The sequence below is a fragment of the Amblyraja radiata genome, chromosome 28 (assembly GCF_010909765.2).
Source record: "Amblyraja radiata isolate CabotCenter1 chromosome 28, sAmbRad1.1.pri, whole genome shotgun sequence".
NCBI classification, from domain to species: domain Eukaryota; kingdom Metazoa; phylum Chordata; class Chondrichthyes; order Rajiformes; family Rajidae; genus Amblyraja; species Amblyraja radiata.
In genome coordinates, this window is record NC_045983.1 from 24,082,837 (window position 1) to 24,102,434 (window position 19,598).

General features: G+C 40.6%; 1 protein-coding gene across 1 annotated transcript in view; it reads left to right on the forward strand.

The window, feature by feature from the left end:
• Positions 1–493: 493 nt before the first annotated feature.
• hpd (4-hydroxyphenylpyruvate dioxygenase) overlaps positions 494–19,598 on the forward strand; it is a 34,569-nt gene continuing 15,464 nt past the window's right edge. The window contains exons 1-6 of the mRNA XM_033046113.1: positions 494–650; positions 4,452–4,478; positions 4,576–4,638; positions 8,491–8,595; positions 9,376–9,418; positions 15,438–15,520. Of these exons, the coding sequence (XP_032902004.1) occupies positions 648–650; positions 4,452–4,478; positions 4,576–4,638; positions 8,491–8,595; positions 9,376–9,418; positions 15,438–15,520 (324 nt within the window). The 5' untranslated portion in view covers positions 494–647. The remainder of the gene's footprint in view (positions 651–4,451; positions 4,479–4,575; positions 4,639–8,490; positions 8,596–9,375; positions 9,419–15,437; positions 15,521–19,598) is intronic.

A 19,598-nucleotide genomic window follows, 5' to 3' on the forward strand; every position in this document is an offset into this window, starting at 1 on the left:
AGCACTTTGAATTTGAATTTAGATATTCCAGTTTTGGCTTCAAACTGGGCTAGATTTACTTTTATTTGTATATTCAATGAAATCGAACATTTTTGCATGGCTGTGAATGATGCATGAAAGATTTAACATAATTGTACAGAATATTGCTTTCTCACGACTAACAGGTGTACAAATGCTATGTCATGTTCCCAATTTATTGCATTTAGTCCTGTTGGGAAAAGGGGAATTGTGTAAGGAAAGGAAAACAGACCAGAACCCCTGTTCATACTGAAGGTAGGTGAATAGAAAGGAATGTAATAGGAATGTTAGTAGAAATCTGTGACTATACCCTCCCGTACAGTGCACTGCATAAGATGAGAAAAATACTTATTTTTCAGATTATGATGCACTGTTCTGTCATTTTCTTATTACTGATTAACATACAATGGTACAAACTCCAAGAACTGTGCCTATTAACTGAGCATAAGATAGCCTCAAAATGTAACTGAATTCTATTTGGAAATATGGGGAGGAGCAAAGGGTGGATTTGCAGCAACCAGTAAGGTGCAGTGCTGTTATCCACCCAAATGTGAGTATTTATAAGACTGAGCCAGGTGGATATTTGGCTTCTGAAAATTTCCTGAAGTGGAACTTAACACCGTTTCATCATGGTGAGTACAGCCAACTGTGATAAAAAGCATTGCAAATATTTCTTTTCGCAGACCATTATGGTAGCTGTGTATGCCAGAATTGTACTGAAACAATCTCACATCATGTTGCATTACATCGGGGCAAATAGCCATAGAATTTAGAATTTGCCATCGATGGTGGTAGTGGTGGAGGAATTTAGTGGAGTGATGTTATTCTATCTGGAGGTCTGTGACCAGAGGTATTCAGTAGGGATCAGATCTGCGGCCTCTGATGTCTGTGATATATATAAATGATTTGGGCTGATTAATAAGTTGGCAGATAACACAAAAAATTGCAGAGATGTGGATAGTGCGTAAAATTGGCAAAAGATGCAGCAGGATATAGACCAGTTGGAAAGATGGGCAGAGAAACGGAAGACATAGTTTAATCCAGACAAGTGCTAGATGGTGGACTTTGGGAAGTCAAATATAAGTGGAATATATACAGAAAATAGAGGACCCATAGGATCATTTACGCACAGATGGATCTTGCAGTGCAAGCCCACAGCTTCATAAAAGTGGCAATACAAGTATATAATGTAGGGTGGTAAAGAATAGGTACAGCACATTGTCTTCATTGAACGGGTGGTTGAATAAAATAGTTGGGAACTCTTGTTGTAGATTTATATAATGTTGGTTAGGTCACATGTGGAGTATTGTGTGCATTTCTAGTCACCACATTACAGGAAATGTATGGAAGCTTTGAAGAGGGTGCAGAACAGGTACACTAGGTTGCTACCTGGTTTAGAGAGCATTAGCTATACTGAGCAGTTGAAAAAACTTGGATTATTTTCACTGGAGCATAGGAGGCTGAGGGGTGACCTGATATGTATATACCATTTTGAGATGCATAGATATGATAAATAGTCAGTCTTTTTTGAGAGGGTTGAGCTTTTAGGTAAGTGGGATAGGGATTTAAGGAGATTTAAGAAGGAAGTATTTTACACGGTGAGTGACATATCTGGAGAGTGACAAGCTGGGGAGTTGGCAGGAATGCAGGGATAGAGGTCATATGCAGGTAGATGTGCGGTTTAAATTGGCATCATGGTCAAAAAAGGCATGGTGGGCTGAAGGGCCTGTTAGCATGCTGTACAGTTCTATGTTTTATGAAATGGTCGTAGAATGTTGCAATATTCAATCTATTCCATGGAAGCAGTTATTTCAAGAAAGGGTCTCAGAGATTGTTTAATTAAAAACTCGTTGTTTCACGGAATGACACAAGGTGGATGGAGCAAATGGTGGTTTGAACCATTTTAGCTCAGTTTAGTTTAAAGACATAGAGTGGAAACACTGAGTCCATGCAAGGCCAGCGATCACCCATGCACTAATTCTATCCTACACACTAGATTCTTGCAAAGACAAAGTAATTGTGACAGAGTGGGTTTCCCCAATGTGCCTCAGCCCCAGCCTCATCCCCCTTGGTCTCAGAGTCCCATAGGATTTTGAAAGGTCATCCAGATGATGGGTTAATGGAGGTAGATAGAGAAAATTACCAAAAGCTCTGAAATGAGGACAGTTAGAGCATTGGAGGCATAAACAAAGGAACATCAACATCTTATTGAGACTAGAAGGGAAATAGAAATCAGTGAGTGAACAAGGAAAATGATACAGATGGAGAAACGAGGAACTGCAAATGTTAGAATCTTGAGCTAAACAAAAATTGCTGGAGGAATTCAACATGTCACGCAGCAGAACTGAAAGATGTGGATAGGCGACCTTTTGGGTTAGGACCCTTCCTCAGCCTGTTTCTCCATGTCCTGCAGAGATGCTACCTGACTCACTGAGTTCCTCCAGCAATTTGTTATTTGGACACAGATGGAAAATCACACTCAAAGGTGGAGGAGAACATCTTTGAGATTGGCATCTCTGGAAGAGAAACAGAAGTGACTTTCAATGAAAATTAAAAAAAACTGCAGATATTGAAAATCTGAATTAAAGCAGAAAATGCGGGAAACATTCGGCACGTGAGGAGGCGTTTGTTGGAAGAGAAACAGTGTTAACGTTTCAGGTCAATGGCCTGAAATGACCTTTTAAAACTCTCCTCAGCAGGCAAGCATGTACAATAAAAATCACCCATAATATCCTGTTCATTTATAATCCATAATTGCAGCCTTTCTCATCTGGAGTATGTTGAGAAATCTTCCTGGAGATGATCAAATAAGCAACTTGTGTAGTGCAATCAACAGGTAGGTATAAGGGCAACAGATATGTTTGCAGATGTATAATTCAGTTGTAACATGGATCAGGCAGGATAGAAGTACGGACTCCAATAGGCAATTGTCACCAAGGTAAAACAAAGGTGTAAACATCTGCAGGATATTCAGTATTATGCCAGGAATTCATCCCACTGATATCTAGCTGGTTTATTAATTTGACTGGAAAAGAATGGACATGGAGGAGGAGAGTAAGTTCCTTTTTAAATAGTTTGAATTAACTCTAGTGTATTTGACCTTTTTGGGTGTATTAGAACAGAATATAGAACACTCCGAGAAAAAATGTCTATGTCTGTCCTAATTTTACATACCGTTACTTCTATCAAGACTGCCCTCAACCTCTGACTTTCCAGGGAAAACAATCCAAGTTTGCACAACCTCACCTTGTAGCTGAAACCCTCTAATCCAGGCAGCATTCTGGTAAAACGCATTTGGACCCGCTCCAAAGCCTCCACATCTTTCCCGTAATGGGGTGATCAGAACTGCACGCAACACTCCAAGTGCGGCCTAACCAAAGTCCTATGGAGCTGCATCATAACTTCCTGACTGATATTGAATGACCTTAGCAATGAAGACAACACACGATATGCCTCATTAACCATCCTATTTACTTGTGTTGCCACCTTTAATGAGCTATGAACTTGGACTCCAAGATCCCTCTTCTACATCACTGCCATTAACTGAATACTCTCTCTTTACATTCAACCTCCCAAAGTGCAGTACCTCACATTCAGGTTAAACTTTATCTGCCATTTCTCCTCCCATTTTTGCAGCTGGTCTGTATCCCACTGTATCTTCTGACAGCATTCCTTGCTGTCTCCATCTCCTTCAATTTTGGTGTCATCAACAAATCTACTCATGAACCCACCTGCCTTTATGTCCAGAGTCCCAGGTCACAGACCTCGAGCCAGAGTATCTAGCTTCCATCAAAACCTTCTGTCTTCAGCCAATAGTGAGATCATCAAGTCATTATGAATCCCATAAATCTTAATCTTCTGGATCAGCCTACCATGACGGTCATTATCAAGAGCCTTAATAAAATTCATGTATACAACATCCACTGGCCTACCATCATCAATCTTCATCACCTCATCAAAAGTTCTATCTAGTTAGTGAGACACAGCCTGCTGTGTACAAAGCCATGCTGGCTATCTCTAACTGGCCCATTCTCTTTCAAATGGGAGTAAATCCTACCTGGAAGAATTCTCTCCAATAGTTTTCCTATCATGTGAGGCTCATCGACCTATGGTCCCTGGATTCTCTGTACTTCCTTTCTTAAACAAAGGAGTAACATTGGCCACTCTCCAGGTCATTGGGTCATCGTCTGTGAGAAACAAAGTTCCCCGTCAAGGCACCCGCAATCTCCTCTCTTGGTTCCTCAATAACCTGGGTACAGTGATATGTTAATGTAAAATTGCAAACTAGTTATACTTTTATAAGATTAGCTATGTCCATAAAAATGCTCTGTTAGGTGACAGCAATATTCTGAAAATCTAATAATTGAATGAAGAAGAATGCACTCTGTTGTGGTTAGGGTCACACTAAACCTATATTTTTCCATCTGTTTCAGACTTCCTACACTGATAAAGGAGACAAGGTAAAGGACATTTGTAGTTTAAACAAAATTATTGACGTTTTATTTTGTTGAACCTTATCTGCTGGAAGAGGAATAACTTTAAATTATTCTGTTGCAGCCAGAGAAGGGTCGATTTGTCAGCTTTCATCACATCACATTCTGGGTAGGAAATGCCAAACAGGTGAGAGAAACTGACTGAAGCACATGTGGATCTAACTAAGTCTGCGTTCAACCTTTCCGGACTCAACTAAATCAGAACAGAAGTATATTCAGACCCAACTCCATCTCGACACAGACATTACTGCAGACAGTCAGACCCATACATAACTAGTTCCACAGAACTACCGTATGTACATTAAATGGTCACAGTATTCTATGGTCCTGATCACAAATTGACCATCTTGTTTCAAAATGCTGATGACAATTGGCTTCACTTTACTAGGGAGAGTTAAGTTCAGATTTGGTTAAAAGTGAAGATATTGGAGCCAATTAAAGTTCTAGATCATAAAACAGGAACTTAGAAATTGTCCTGAGAACAATAGAAAGTTGTAAATAAATTGTGATATGTTGCTGAAAGAGCCAATCCAATGGCAGATGAATTTCAATGACAGTAAACAGGTACGGTGTGTTTTTGGTTAATAAATGTCAAGTATACTTTGAGTGAAGTGTACGTTCTCCCCGTGACCTGCGTGGGCTTTCTCTGGGTGCACTGGTATCCTCCCACACACCAAGAATATACAGGTTTGAGGGCTAATTGACTCTGGTAAAATTTCCCCTAGTGTGTGTAGGATAGTGTGCGGGGATCGCTGGTCGGCATGGACTCGGTGGGCTGAAGGGTCTGTTTCCGCGCTGTATCTCTAAACTAAAATAAACTAACAATGATGGATACTGAGACAATAGACAGCATACAGCACGGGTTCATTCAAAGGGGAAGTAAAGCAATCTGAGGACAGATATGATCAGGACCTGTTTATGAACCGCAGACTGTTAGGGCCGATTGGCTTTTTATGAGTCGTGATTTTTTTCTGATAGAAATAGGCCATTCACCTCATGACGTAAGTCTGTACTGGTGTTTTTCTCCTCTAGCTAGCACGTCCAATCTGACCTTCTAAACTTCCAATGGGTGCTTTGCGGCTGTTTTCAGTTTATAGGTTAGATATTGATAAAAAACAACTTTTGTGTTATGCAATACATTAATTAGGAAATAATGTTACAAGAGGCATAAGAGAATGTGGCTGTCAAATACATGTCAAATCTTTAATTGAAGGAGATATGTTTTCAATGAGAGAAATAAAGGAAATCTGAACGTGTTAAGGTGTAATAGGCCATTTATGGAGGGAAGGGAGGAAGGTTATGGTTATAAAGAGACATAAAAAGATTAGTGCTGATGTTGGAAATGCATATCCAATATTTCATCAAATGACAATAGATCAATTCGAGTCTCAGGTATATATCGTGCATTAGATGTCTTGAAGAAAATACCCAAAGCATAGCTGCAGCTTTTCTCTATCAGTTGCTGACAGACCCAGCAATTTTAGCATTTGCTGTGATTTTATCTTGGCACATTTGTCTTTATTTGACAGAGTATTCTGAATGGTAATGAGCCACAATACGAGCAGTGCAAAGATATAAAAGGATTGGAGAGAAAGTGACAAAGCAACAATTATTCATTAAGTGAAATGAAGGCAGGTTATTGGTTTCAATAGGATTATAATCTCAGGGGCCACCAACATTCTTCAGTTACTGGATACTTTAATTGCAAGCTGACTCTACAACAAGATCTAGACCCCCCCGAGAAACTCTACTTGATTCTCCTCCCCTACCATGCACGCTTCAACCGGGACCTGAGCTTGGCTAATCAAAGAATTTCGTTATGATGGTTCATTCACCCTCTGGGCACTGATATTATCTAGAAACTTATCGAGAACAGTTTGAACATCGTGCAAAATATCAGACAGAAAACAACATTGGCATTGCAACATCCAATGCAAACCTGCTTCAATTTCACAAGTCTTCAATACCGACATCACCACAACCACAAGACTTTCTGTTACAGGCTTAAATTCCATTCCTAACAAAATGCAGAGGTCAGAAATTCTATCAGATATATGTGAAAGACTGTCATCCAAAACGCAATCTGGATTTTTGTTCTGGATACTCAATGTACATGACATGCGTATTCAGAGTCAGCTGGGCACACGGAAGGACATTAAATGGACATGACACGTTTTATTTTGAAGTTACAAACAAAACGCTTTGTGTATATGGTCTACAATTGTTGCTGCCTTAAACAATGTAGCAGTCCTTAACCTGCAGGCCGAGGCTGGGTCACTGCTGAGAATCTTAGTTATCCATTTTCTTTTTAAGTCCCTCTTGGAATCATACCCTCCCGATCCAACAAATGGCCTATCCAGGCACCACACTGCCTGAGCTCATCTGTTGCTAGCTCTGATTTGTCCTGGTCTTTTCTTGCTTACAGTCCCCCCCCCCCCCCCCCCCCTCACCTCCCCTTTCCTGTACAATCAGCCTGAAGAAGGGTCCCGACCTGAAAAGTCACCTATCCATTTTCTCCAGAAATGCTACTTGACCCGCTGAGCTACTCCACCATTTTGTGTCTCTCTTTGGTATAAACCAGCGTCTGCAGTTACTTTTTATTACATAGTCCTTTTTAAGTTTTTAATGTTATGATTTTCTAACACTCTCCTGCTCACTGCAGATATATTATCTTGCCCCACAATCCTGATTGTCTCCGCAAATCACCTCATCTTTTGGCTGACTCCACTTCCTTGACTTCTCTTCCCATTAGTGTCTCTCTTCCCATTGTAATTCTCTCTTACTTCCCACGGCTCCCTTCCCAGTAGTCCTCTCCCTCTTTCAGCCTGGCCTTCTTTCCTCCGGCAATCATCTACCCTTCCGTGACTCTGGCCCATTCATCACTCGCTCCAATCTACTGTTCAAGAAACATCCTATTGTGACCTCCATTCTCCACAGAGGCAGGAAGCTTTTGTATCATGTCTGCAATGCTTGATCAATACTACATGATGTGTCGAACTTTATGTGAACAGAATATTGCTTCTGGAGTCCATGAGGAAAATTGCCACGGCGCAATATGCCCTTCTCTTATATTTACTTGTTTAAAAAAGTCGATGTCCAACATCACTTACTCTTCAATACTCTTCAATCTTGTTTTCTCAATCAATGCTCTAAGTTATTATTCATTTTATAGGTTTGTGCTAATTCACGAAATGTGAAGATCAGTAAACATTCCTGCAAATACACACACACCATATAAACACCACACAAACACACATATATATACACATGATCATTCAAACACAGATATGTTCACTCACAAATGCCACACAAGCATACATATCCACTCACACGCAAACATCAGAAGTATCAAAGCAATTCCCACAGGTACAAACACCACACGTACAGCATACATACAAACACAATGCACAAACACCACACACATACACTATATAAGCACACACATATGCATAAATAACCCAGAAATACCACACACATACAAACACTGCACAAATGAAACACCACGCACGAACATCATGCCAAAAAAACACATACAAAACATATACTGTGTACACTAGTGCATTTGCATGCTCACGTACAAACACTGACACTTACACATACACACAGAATTTGTGAGTTGTGAAAAGGATATTATCCCCTTTGAAGAACAACACAAAGGACTAACATATTATCACTGGTTCAGAAGGATAAATCAATGAGCAGATAAGGACAGATTAGAAGAGTGGATTTTAGATAAGGTAATCAATCAAAATAGTTAAAATTCAATCACGCAACTCTTACAGAATGAGATAATGATCAGGAATACGGTTAGAGTTTCCAACTGTAGGTGGTGACAGTAGTGCAACCATTCCAAGCACAGGCGAGAGCAGAGAGTCATTCAACATATGCGGTCATAAATAAAGTCTAGCAGTACATTGCAATGAGATGACTGTGAATAGCTGTTGTCAATCATGTGATGTTCCTTTATCTCCCACTGCAGGCTGCGGGATTTTACTGCAACAAGTTTGGATTTGAGCCTTTTGCATACAAAGGACTGGAGACAGGAAGTCGTGAGATGGTATCACATGCCATTAGGCAGAATAAAGTAAGGAGCAGCCAGCTGAGAAAAATTACACTGAAATTTAACACCACATCTGAACAGTTGGACCTTAACATTCCAGACTGATGAAAGCACCCTATCCGGGAAGGGGAGGTCTGAAATCTAAACCACAACTTTTTACAGTACCAATTATTTGCTTACTGATCCCATTGAAAAAAAACCCCGATAGTTTGGGGTGTGGACATAACTCCTCTTAAATTGCAGCATCCAGTGGTCCTAGGGCAGTAGATCTCACATTTTCTGCCCAGTTTTGCATTCGCAAGCAAATCAAAGTCATTTAATGCACGACTCCCATATGTAGCATTGCACTGACACCATAGCACAGTGCTGCAAAGGTAACCCCCATATTCCCTTGGGATGTATTTGATTGCTCCAAACCCATTCTGATGGTAACAGAACTTTGCATTTCCAATGGAAGCAAATTATTTTTCACAATTAAATGAATTGACTGTGCATTTGAAGTTGACTTTGAGATGCTGAGAAAGTGTCAAGAGTGTTTTATTGTCATATGTCCCGAAACAGAACAACGCAATCTTTACTTGCTTGTTTCCAGCCCTGTTTCTTGAGATATCTCAGATGCCACATGCTCTGACCTTTGAAATAAGACATTGAATAACCCTGTTTTCTTGCTTTGTGACCTGAGACTGGCCCTTTTCTGGTGATGTCACACCAGATAAGACCTGTGTCATCCTTTAAACTGATCTCGGTTCAAAGAAGATGGATGAAATTCAGTTGATAATTCAGCTATAATATTTTTTTCAACAGATTATATTTGTTTTCCAATCAGCGCTGAACCCTGGTAACAAAGGTGAGTATTACAAATTTTTTTAGGTTTAGTTTAAGAACTTATATATGTTAAATCACTCATTAAAAATCAATAATTATGAAACTTAAGGATCATAATGTGAGGAAGTTGATCTATTATTGCTTTTTGGTGACCACTGTATGGTTGTATAGGAAGGAACTGCAGATGCTGGTTTACACCAAAGATAGACAGAGAATGCTGGAATAACTCAGCAGGACAGGCAGCATCTCTGGAGATAAGGAATGGGTGACGTTAGAAGGGTCTCGGTCCAAAATGTCACTCATTCCTTCTCTCCAGAGATGCTGCCTGTCCCGCTGAGTTACCCCAGTACTTTGTGTCTACTTTATAGGCTGCAGCTTTTGTTGAATGAGCTATGATGAATTGGGATGCAGCCAAGATGGCAAGAATAGTGAAGATCTAAACTGGAAAAGTGGCAGTGAATTGAGTTGGAGTTTGCTGGAAGACTCATACACTAATTAAAGTATGGATTTCATTGCGGGAGGTTTTGATTAATTGAGATACAGAATGTGTTGAAAAAGCTATGGTGAGGCTACAACATTTACAACATTATTCTTGTGAATTAAGACTGTTATGTTAAGAGTGTAATGATGAATCAAGGTGAACTAATTATGGTCAATGGTGTGGCAATGATTTGGGAGTATAGACTTTTTGAATAGAAACAGCAATGCATCAAAGCACTGGTTGGCTTTAAAAAGAATGATAATGTTTTGAGGTGCAGGATGTGCTGAAAGAATGGGAATGAATTGACGTCCAGATGGTGTTCAAATATTGAGCATGAACTGGGGCACAAACGTCACCCATTCCTTCTCTCCAGAGATGCAGCCTGGCCTGCTGAGTTACTCCAGCTTTTTGTGTCTATCTTCGATCTAAACTTAATTGAAAGATTGGTGCTGAAACAGGGTATAGCTTGTGTTGAATTGCTGGTGGTGTTTTGAAGTGTGAAATGTAATGGTGAATTGGTTTACAACTTGTTCCAATTCAGTCATAAACTTGGTTGCAAGAATCAGTTGAACTGGGATACCATCTGTGTTGGAACAATGGTGATAAATTGAGATAGCAATAAAATCAAAAATGCTATAAACCCACTTCCAATTTACCAGAACAGGATATATCTGTGGAAAGAGACATGATGATGAGTAACAAATCAGGTTGAATTGTTGGCAGAATTTGGAACAAAGGTGGTGGATGCAGTGGAATGTATAGATCAAAGAGAGTATCTCTGATGTCAGAGTTGATGATTCGTAATGGAATGAGCTGCAGACTGTTAAACCAATGCTACTAAATTGAGGCACAATGATTATTAGTGCTGTGCTAGTGTTGCGATAAAACTGATGTTGATGCATTTTAATGTTTCTTTTGTGTGGGTGTTTGGATAGTCATATATTGATTCGAAACTGATGTTATTCGACGCTGCTGTTTAAATGCAAACTGTGATGATACTGTGCTGGTTTTTGGATATAGTAAGGTTGACACATTGTTGGATGCAGTAAGTGTTAATATAGCAGGTGGCGCCGAACAATGGCTGCCTCTGCCAACGGTCTGTCTCGTCTTTTTCTTTTTTGTTGTTTTTAGTCTGTTGTTAAATGTATGTTTTAGTGTACCTTTAGTGTTGTATTATGTGGGTGGGGGAAACATTTTTAAATCACTTTCCTCGACGGCGATGCAACTTTGTTTCATATCGTATTTCCGTCCGCACTGAGTTGGCGGCCTCTTGCTGGGGATCGACCTCGGGAGCTCCAACCGTGGGAGCCTGTGGTCTTAACATCGTGGAGCTTGGTTAGGGACCGACTTCAGGAGCTCCAAGCCACAGGTGCTTCGACCGCCCCAACGCAGGAGCTTCGATTACCGGCTGCGGGAGCTTCGATCGCCCCAACTGCAGATGGTTCAACTACTCTGACTGTGGGGGAAAAGGAGGAAAGAAGATAAGACTTTATCGCCTTTCATCACAGTGGGGAATGTGGTGGAGCCGCTGTGGTGGATGTTTATGTTAATTTTTATGAATTTGTGTGTCTTGTTGCTTTTTTTGGCATGAGTGCTTGGCAGAATCAAATTATTTGTATGTTGCAAAACATACTTGGCTAATAAATTAATTACGATTACAATATAATGCTGGTGTTGGGATACTGCCTGTGTTGATACATTGCTGTATACAGTGCACACATTGACACAATGCTGATGTTTTGGTATGGTACAGTGAGTATTGCTACACAACTGGTGTTTGGATGTTGCCCTTGTTGACCCATTCCTCAGTCCAGTGAGTGTTGCTACAGTGCAGTGTGTGATGTGCCACATGTTGATACAGTAGGAGTGCTTGGATGTGTTGAAACAGAATCACAACATTTACGACACAAAATATCATTTGGACCAGCATGTATCTGCTAGCAAAAGAAGAACTACCCAGCCCATCAGCGTCTCCAGCAGTGAGGGCCACAGTTATGTTGCAAGTTTCTTGCCAATAATAATAATAATAATAATAATAATAATAATGTTTTGTTTATAGGGACAGTGCATATTAATGAACATTTGCATGTAAATATGCGAGATTGTAGCCAATCAGTAGCTAATTTCCGTCTCTAGTCCCTTATCTTGATGATTTCTGCCTCCTGCACTCTTTCCTGCAGTGAGATCCAGACTCCCTTCAACCTCTGAAAGGAGTGAATAAAAACTCTTCCACAAATCTTTCTACTTTACATATGCGAGTTCCTTTTCCTTTAACTAGGGCAAATAGGTGTTTCCTATTTATTGTACTCAGACTCTCATAGTACTATATATCTCAAATAAGTCTCCCCTCAGATCCCTCTGGTTCGAATAACCACCCTATCTATTTTTTTCTGATAAATGCACTGTCCAGTCTTCATATCATTCCTGGGAATTCTGCTCCACACCCTCTCTAATGCAACTACATTTTCTGCTCAAATTGTACTCTGCTGTGATCTGAGCGTGGGTTACAATGTTGACCAATCTGGCAACCCTGATTTAGTATGCCATGTATCAGCTAATCACAGTAGTGTCCCATACGTTTTTTTTTCAATCAAGTGTCCAGCTACATTAGGGAACTATGGGCAAACATTCCAATGCCCCTCTGTTCTCCGCACTTGATATCCTTTCATTTATTTTGCGACCTCTTTCCTATTGCATCTTTCTAATTATATTACCGCACATTGTAGGTTAAATTACCATTTCCATGCCATGCTAACTAAACCAGCTTCAGTGTCAACTACATGAACGATTTTTGTATCATCTGAAAACTTCATTATTGTATCTCCTTTATGTTCGGGTCTAAAGCATTCATATATATGCAACATATTGGGGGGACTGAATACAAAGCCTTGTGGACACATAGTGGTAATGGCATTCCTGTTGCAAAATCACCTGTCAACTAATATCCTTTACTTTCTATTAGCGAGCAAACTCTCCCATCTACTTTCTCACTCTCCGATGGCCTTTTACTTGTTATCATCATTATGCCCTCTGGAACCTTTGAAAACGTTGCTAAAATCCATGTGAAAAAGATGGTCAGACACAACCTTCTATAGCAGATCGATGCTGATTGCCCTTTACAAATCCCTCAGAATTTGTCCACGATTAAACTAAATGGCCTGTAATTACTCAGCTTATTCCTTCCCTTTCGAGACAGCAATACCACATTAGCATATTTTCAGTGCCCTGGCACCACTCCTGTAGCCAGGGAGGAATGAAAAATGATATCATCGTCTCCACAGTTTCCTTTCTTGCCTTTAACTGTTTGGGGTATATTTCACCAGCCCATTCTCTGTCTAGGATTTCTGCAGCAGTTATCCTTTGGTGTCTGACACTAGCTTCCTTCTTTTGCTTTTGCCTCCCCTTTATGTTCCTTGTCATGCAGGGGACATTAGCTACAGCAGTTCCACCCTTTTCCCTTTGTTGGAATGTGTTTGCACCAAACTCCTTGAATCTCCATCTGAACGGCCTCCCTTTGCTGTGAGGCTGATTTTTTTTTTTCCCCGTTTCTAGTTATTTCTACTCTGCTTTTTACAAAATCGTGTCTAAGTAAAATTGGCCTAATCCAAATCCAATTCTCTAATTTGATCTTTGTCCTTTTCCATTACTACATTGAATTGGGTTCACTGCCATAGATAATTTGTGTAGTGGGAACTGCAGATGCTGGTTTAAACTGTATATTATTACAAAAATCTTCAGTAACTCAGTGGGACAGCACTCGAGGAGATGATGCCTGTCCCACTGAGTTACTCCAGCTTTTTGTGTCTATCTTCACCATTGATAATTCCTTCCACTATTTCCCTGAATCCAGAATTCTACACTGCTATCTACTTCACACCACTCTTGCTGAGTTTGCTACAAATTTGTAACAGAAGTCCCATAAATGTATTAAGCAGTTTGGTGATCTTTTACATTGATTGGATTCCAGTTAATATGAAGTGTATTGAAATCTCCTATTTTAATGTCTGAAGTAGGGACCCGACCTGAAACGTCACCAATCCCTTTTCCCTATAGATGCCGCCTGACCCATTGTGTGACTTCAGCACTTTATGTCTATCTTCAGTAAATAGCAGCATCTGCAGTTCCTTTCTACACATCTCTCCTACCCTCCCTCCATCACCTATCTTGTCCCCTTCCTGTTCCACCCACCCACTACCCACACATTTAATCCACCGGATACCTCCTTCCCCGTCTGGTTCCATCTACCTTTCACCTGTCCTCTAATGGTTCTCATTATCACCTTCCAGACTTGTCAATTCCAGCCCTGTTGGCCTTTGTGTTGCTGCTTATTGCCCTCTTGGCTGTCTCCATCTTCACCCACCCCCTCCCTCTCCTGGGTCCATCTGCCTTTGTTCAACAACCATTCCCGTTGTCTGTTAAGTCATATGGTGTTGGTGTTTAGCTTGTGTTAGTAAGGTACCAATTTCTGGATACAGACTGCATGGATATGCAGCGTGCTTGTGTATATCGCCTGAGTTGTCACACTGGTAGCTATTGGATGTATTGATACAATACTGCTATTTAGATATGACCTGTAATTATATATTTTCTCCTGTTTGGAGATAGAAGGGTCTTGACCCATTCCCTCTCTCCAGAGATGCTGCTTGTCCCGCTGAGTTACTTCAGCATTTTGTGCCTATCTGTTTGGATATTGTTGGTGTTGATGCATTGCTGGGTTTTCGATAGTCTGTGTTGGTATAATGTTGGTATTTACACATCATCAATATATTCCAATGGGAATACTGCGATCTGCACCAAAATCTGCTTTGGAAATATTTGATTGAACAGTTGTCACCTGCAGAGTGAATTGAAGACCAGGGTTGTAACATTGGTCCACAACATAAAATGTGAGAAACTCGAGCACCGGTTCTCTCTTCAGTCTGTGCATTTAACTCCTCACGGCAAGCCACATTTTGTTGAGTCACTGCTGACTCTTAAACTCTGGATGAATGTGACCTATTGATGGACTAAATTGATGATAGATGGATAGATAGATACTTTATTATCACATGTGACATGTCACAGTGAAAATCTTTGTTTTGCATACCATGCACAAGATATGCAAAGAGTCATGTTCATAAATGATAGGAGCAGAATTAGGCCATTAGCAGAGTCAGGTCTACTCCACCATTCAATCATGGCTGATCTACCTTTCCCTCTTAATCCCATTAGAGGGCACCGACAAAGTATTCATTACAATGGTCCCTCTTTGTTCTCGGCATTCTGCGCGATTATCATAGCTTTCTCTTTCTAGGAATGTCTATTCCATCTACATCTGTTCTGTTGGATGTTTACCTCTGCTGCTCTGACTGTATCTGCATTGCAAGGTTCATATCAGTGCATGCTTTGCTTGTGTATGTCCTGGTGGATTTGTGCTGGGCTAGTGGCTCGCCCCCTCCTCCTTGTTTTCCTCTCGACCAATGTCTACGGTTGATGTCTGTATGTCATCTGGCTGTGTCTACCATTTTGTTTTGCAGTACACTTTGAAACTTGTTCTGATAAGTTGTGTTGTCAATTTCAGAAATGATGGAACATTTAGGCAAACACGGGGACGGTGCGAAAGACATTGCATTCCAGGTGGAAGATTGCGACTTTCTGGTGAAGGTATGAACCAAACAAGAGGAATGGATCTCGATGGGCCAGGGTTATTTAGAAATACAATATCCAACTTGGTTGCAATCTCTTTGGATGACACATTGCACTTTTTTATTAATAAGGTTGTTTCCATAAGGGCTCTCATTTCAGCTCCTGCCTCTGACCCCTCTGTTTCTGTCCCATGCCTGGTGGTATTGGATAAGTTTGTGCCTGTGACATTGTCGCGTTTAGAGGATGTGGTTAGCCATATTAAGCCATCGGGTTCCCCTTGTGATGCTGTCCCTCATCTTTTTAAAGAGGTTTTCCCCAGTATAGGGCAGTCGGTTCTTGCCATTATCAACAGCAGCTTGTGTTCTGGGGTTGTCCCCGTAAGTTTTAAACATGCAGTAGTGCAACCACTACTTAAGAAACCTGGCCTGGATCAAACTGTTCTGGCCAATTTTAGACCGATCTCCAAGTTGCCTTTTATTTCTAAAATTCTGGAGAAAGTTGTTTATGCTCAGCTAAAACTCTTCTTGGACGAGCATAATATTTGGGAGGTTTTCCAGTCTGGGTTTAAAACTATGCATAGCACAGAGTCAGCATTGCTAAGGGTTTTTAATGACATCCTCCTAGCTAATGATTCTGGTGATTATGTGGTTCTTGTCCTGCTGGACCTATCTGCCGCCTTTGATACAGTGGACCATGGTATCTTAGTATCTCGGTTACAGCACCTAGTGGGCATTTGTGGCAGTGCCCTGGAATGGTTCAGGTCTTATCTGGCAGACAGAACTATGTGTGTAAGCCTTGCTGGTTTTGAATCCTCCTCCGCTCCTCTGTCATATGGGGTTCCACAGGGCTCAATTTTAGGGCCCCTGCTTTTCTCACTGTATTTACTTCCTCTGGGTTCCATTCTTAGAAAGCATGGCATCTCTTTTCTTTGTTATGCTGATGATAGCCAACTATATATGCCGCTGAGGAAGGAAGATGCTTTCTCTGTCAAATCACTTCTGCTATGTCTTGATGACATTAAATCCTGGATGGCCCTAAACTTTCTAGGTTTTAATGAAAAGAAGACAGAGGTGATAGTGTTTGGTCCCAATGGCTGCCGTGAACCTCCCCCTGTTGACTTGGATCCCCTGGCACTGTATGTGAAGCCAACAGTTTTAAACTTGGGTTTTAAGATGGACAGTGATTTTAAATTAGATCATCAAATAGGCGCAGTAGTTAAGTCCAGCTTCTTTCATTTAAGGCAGCTGGCAAAGGTGAAGCCCATTCTTGAGCGGCAGCATTTTGAAACACGTCTAGGCTGGATTACTGTAACGCACTCTATTTTGGAGTTACTCGATCTTCCCTGGCTCGTCTCCAGTTGGTTCAGAATGCTGCTGCTCGCCTTTTAACTGGAACTCAAAAGAGGGAGCACATAACGCCAATTCTGGCCTCCCTCCACTGGCTGCCTGTGTACTTTCGAGTTCATTTTAAGATTATTTTATTTGTAATTAAATCTTTAAATGGTCTCGCCCCGCCTTACCTCTCTGAGCTGCTTCATCCCTACGCTCCTGCCTCAGGTCAGCTGATCAGCTGCTCCTGGAGGTATCGAGGTCTAAGCGGAAGCTCAGAGGGGATAGAGCCTTCTCTGTTGCTGCTCCGACATTATGGAACACTCTGCCGTTGCACATCAGACAGGCCCCCTCACTGTCCATCTTTAAAACCAGTCTTAAAACCCTTTTCTATTCCTTGGCTTTTGACCCTGCATGAGACTTTGCTCCTGTTTTAGTGTTTTTAATGTTTTTTATTGTTTTTACTCTCTTTTTTAATGTGTTTATTGTCTTGTAATAATTTTTTGTTCATGATTAGTCATGTACAGCACTTTGTTGCAACAGTGGTTGTTTTTAAAGTGCTCTATAAATAAAGTTATTATTATTATTAGGGGAAGGGGAATCGTTCTTTGGATAGAGTTTTCTGATGCAGTATTTACCCATGGAACATAGAACATAGAACAATACAGCAAAAATCAGGCCCTTTGTCCCAAAATGTTTGTGTCAAACATGATGCCATGTTAAACTGATCTCATCTGTCTGTGCTTATCTAAAAGCTTCTTAAATGCCACTATCGTATCTGCCTCCACCACTACCCCAGGCAATTCCAGGCCCCCAATGCCCTCTGTTTTTTTATTTAAAAAAACTTGCTCGTACATCTCCATTAAACATTCCCCCTCTTATCTTATAGCTATGCCCTCTAGTGTCGGACATTTCCACCCTGTGAAAAAAGTTCTGACTATCTACCCTATCTATGCCTCTCATAATGTTATAGTTCTATCAAATCGCCCCTCAACTTCTGACATTCCAGAGTAAACCAGTCTCCCCAACCTCTCCCTGTAGCTGAAACCCTCCAATCCAGGCAACATTCGTTTTTAAACAGATTCTTTGGTTCATTGGTTCATTAATTTTGATTTAAAAATAAAAGAACAGGTGGGCTAGTTTTAAATTACAGGTTCAAACTTGTTAACAATTCCCATCACACATATTTAAAACTCAAAGTCACACATTGCCAATTGCCAAAACTACCCGTGAGTTTTAAAGGAAGTGGTGAAGAGATTGTGAAGCCATCAATTAGTGTTTTTCAAACTAGTTAAATTCCAAGAGGTATCAAAATATTGGAAGGGGCCAAAGTGATTCCCTTGTTTAAAAGGAGAAGGAGACAGAAGGCCGGGAGTGTAGACCAATTAGTTTAATATCTATTGTGGCCAAGATGCTAGAATCAACAGAGAGATAACTAACCATTTAGGAAAGCTGAATATAATGAAACCATGTCAACATGGTTTTATGGAAGATAAATAATGCTTGTTTGAGGATGTGACAGGCAGAGTTGATAGAGGGCAACCTCCAAATATTATGTATCTAGATTCACAAAAGGTATTTGACATGGTGCCACAGAAGAAGTTGGTGCAATTATTAAGAGCCCAAGATATTGGAGAAAATGTCTTAGCACGGATTCAAAATGAGCTGTCACATAGAAAACAAAGAGCTGGAAAAATGGATCATTTTATTGCTGGAGTAACGTAACGTGTGGAGTATCCCAAGGATTGTATCTTGGCCATCAAATTTTTTTTATTAGTAGTGATCTTTCAAGAATCGCTAAAGTCAGGAATGATTCCAGAGGACTGGAACATGTAAATGTAACTCCGCTGTTGAAGAAGGGGGCGAGGCAAAAAAAAAAAAAAAAAAAAAAAAAAAAAAAAAATCATAAACTGACCTCTGTGGTTGGTAAAATTTAATTCGGCAGAGGGTGGTGATACTGTGTAGCTCATTTACACAGGCAGCTGTGGAGGCTAAGGCTAAGGTCTTTGGGCTAAGGTATTGGGTATTTTTAAAGTGGAGATTGATAAGTTCTTGTTTAGTAAGGGCATCAAACGTTCTGGGGAGAGGGCCAGAGAATGGGATTGAGAGGGAAAAATAGATCAGCCATGATTTAATGGAGAAGTAGACTTGATGGGCTGAATGGCCTAATTCTGTTGCTATGTCTTATGTCTATTTGCGTATATGAACTGGAGGAAGGAATGAAATGTAAGGTTTCCAGGTTTGTGGACAATACCAAAATAGGCGGAATGGCCTGTTCTGCTGAGGACATTGTGATTCTGCGAGATATATTGATAGATTGGGTGGCTAGATACAAAAGCCTGGCAAAGGAAGTTTAATGTGCAGAAGTGTGGGATCATGCACTTTGGTACGAGGAATCAAAAAGGATAAATATTATCTGAATGGAGAGAGACTGCAGGTGAGTGATGTTCAGATATTCTCGTGCACGAATCACAAAAAGTTAGCAGGAGGTCCAACAAGTAGATAAACATAGAAACATAGAATATAGGTACAGGAGTAGGCCATTCGGCCCTTCGAGCCTGCACCGCCATTCAATATGATCATGGCTGATCATCCTACTCAGTATCCTGTACCTGTCTTCTCTCCATACCCCCTGATCCCTTTTGCCACAAAGGCCACATCTAACTCCCTCTTAAATATAGCTGGAGTAACGTAACAAGTGGAGTATCCCACGTAAATAAGTAGGTATAATGCAAGTTGACCTTTGTTTTGAAAGAGTTGGAGTTTAG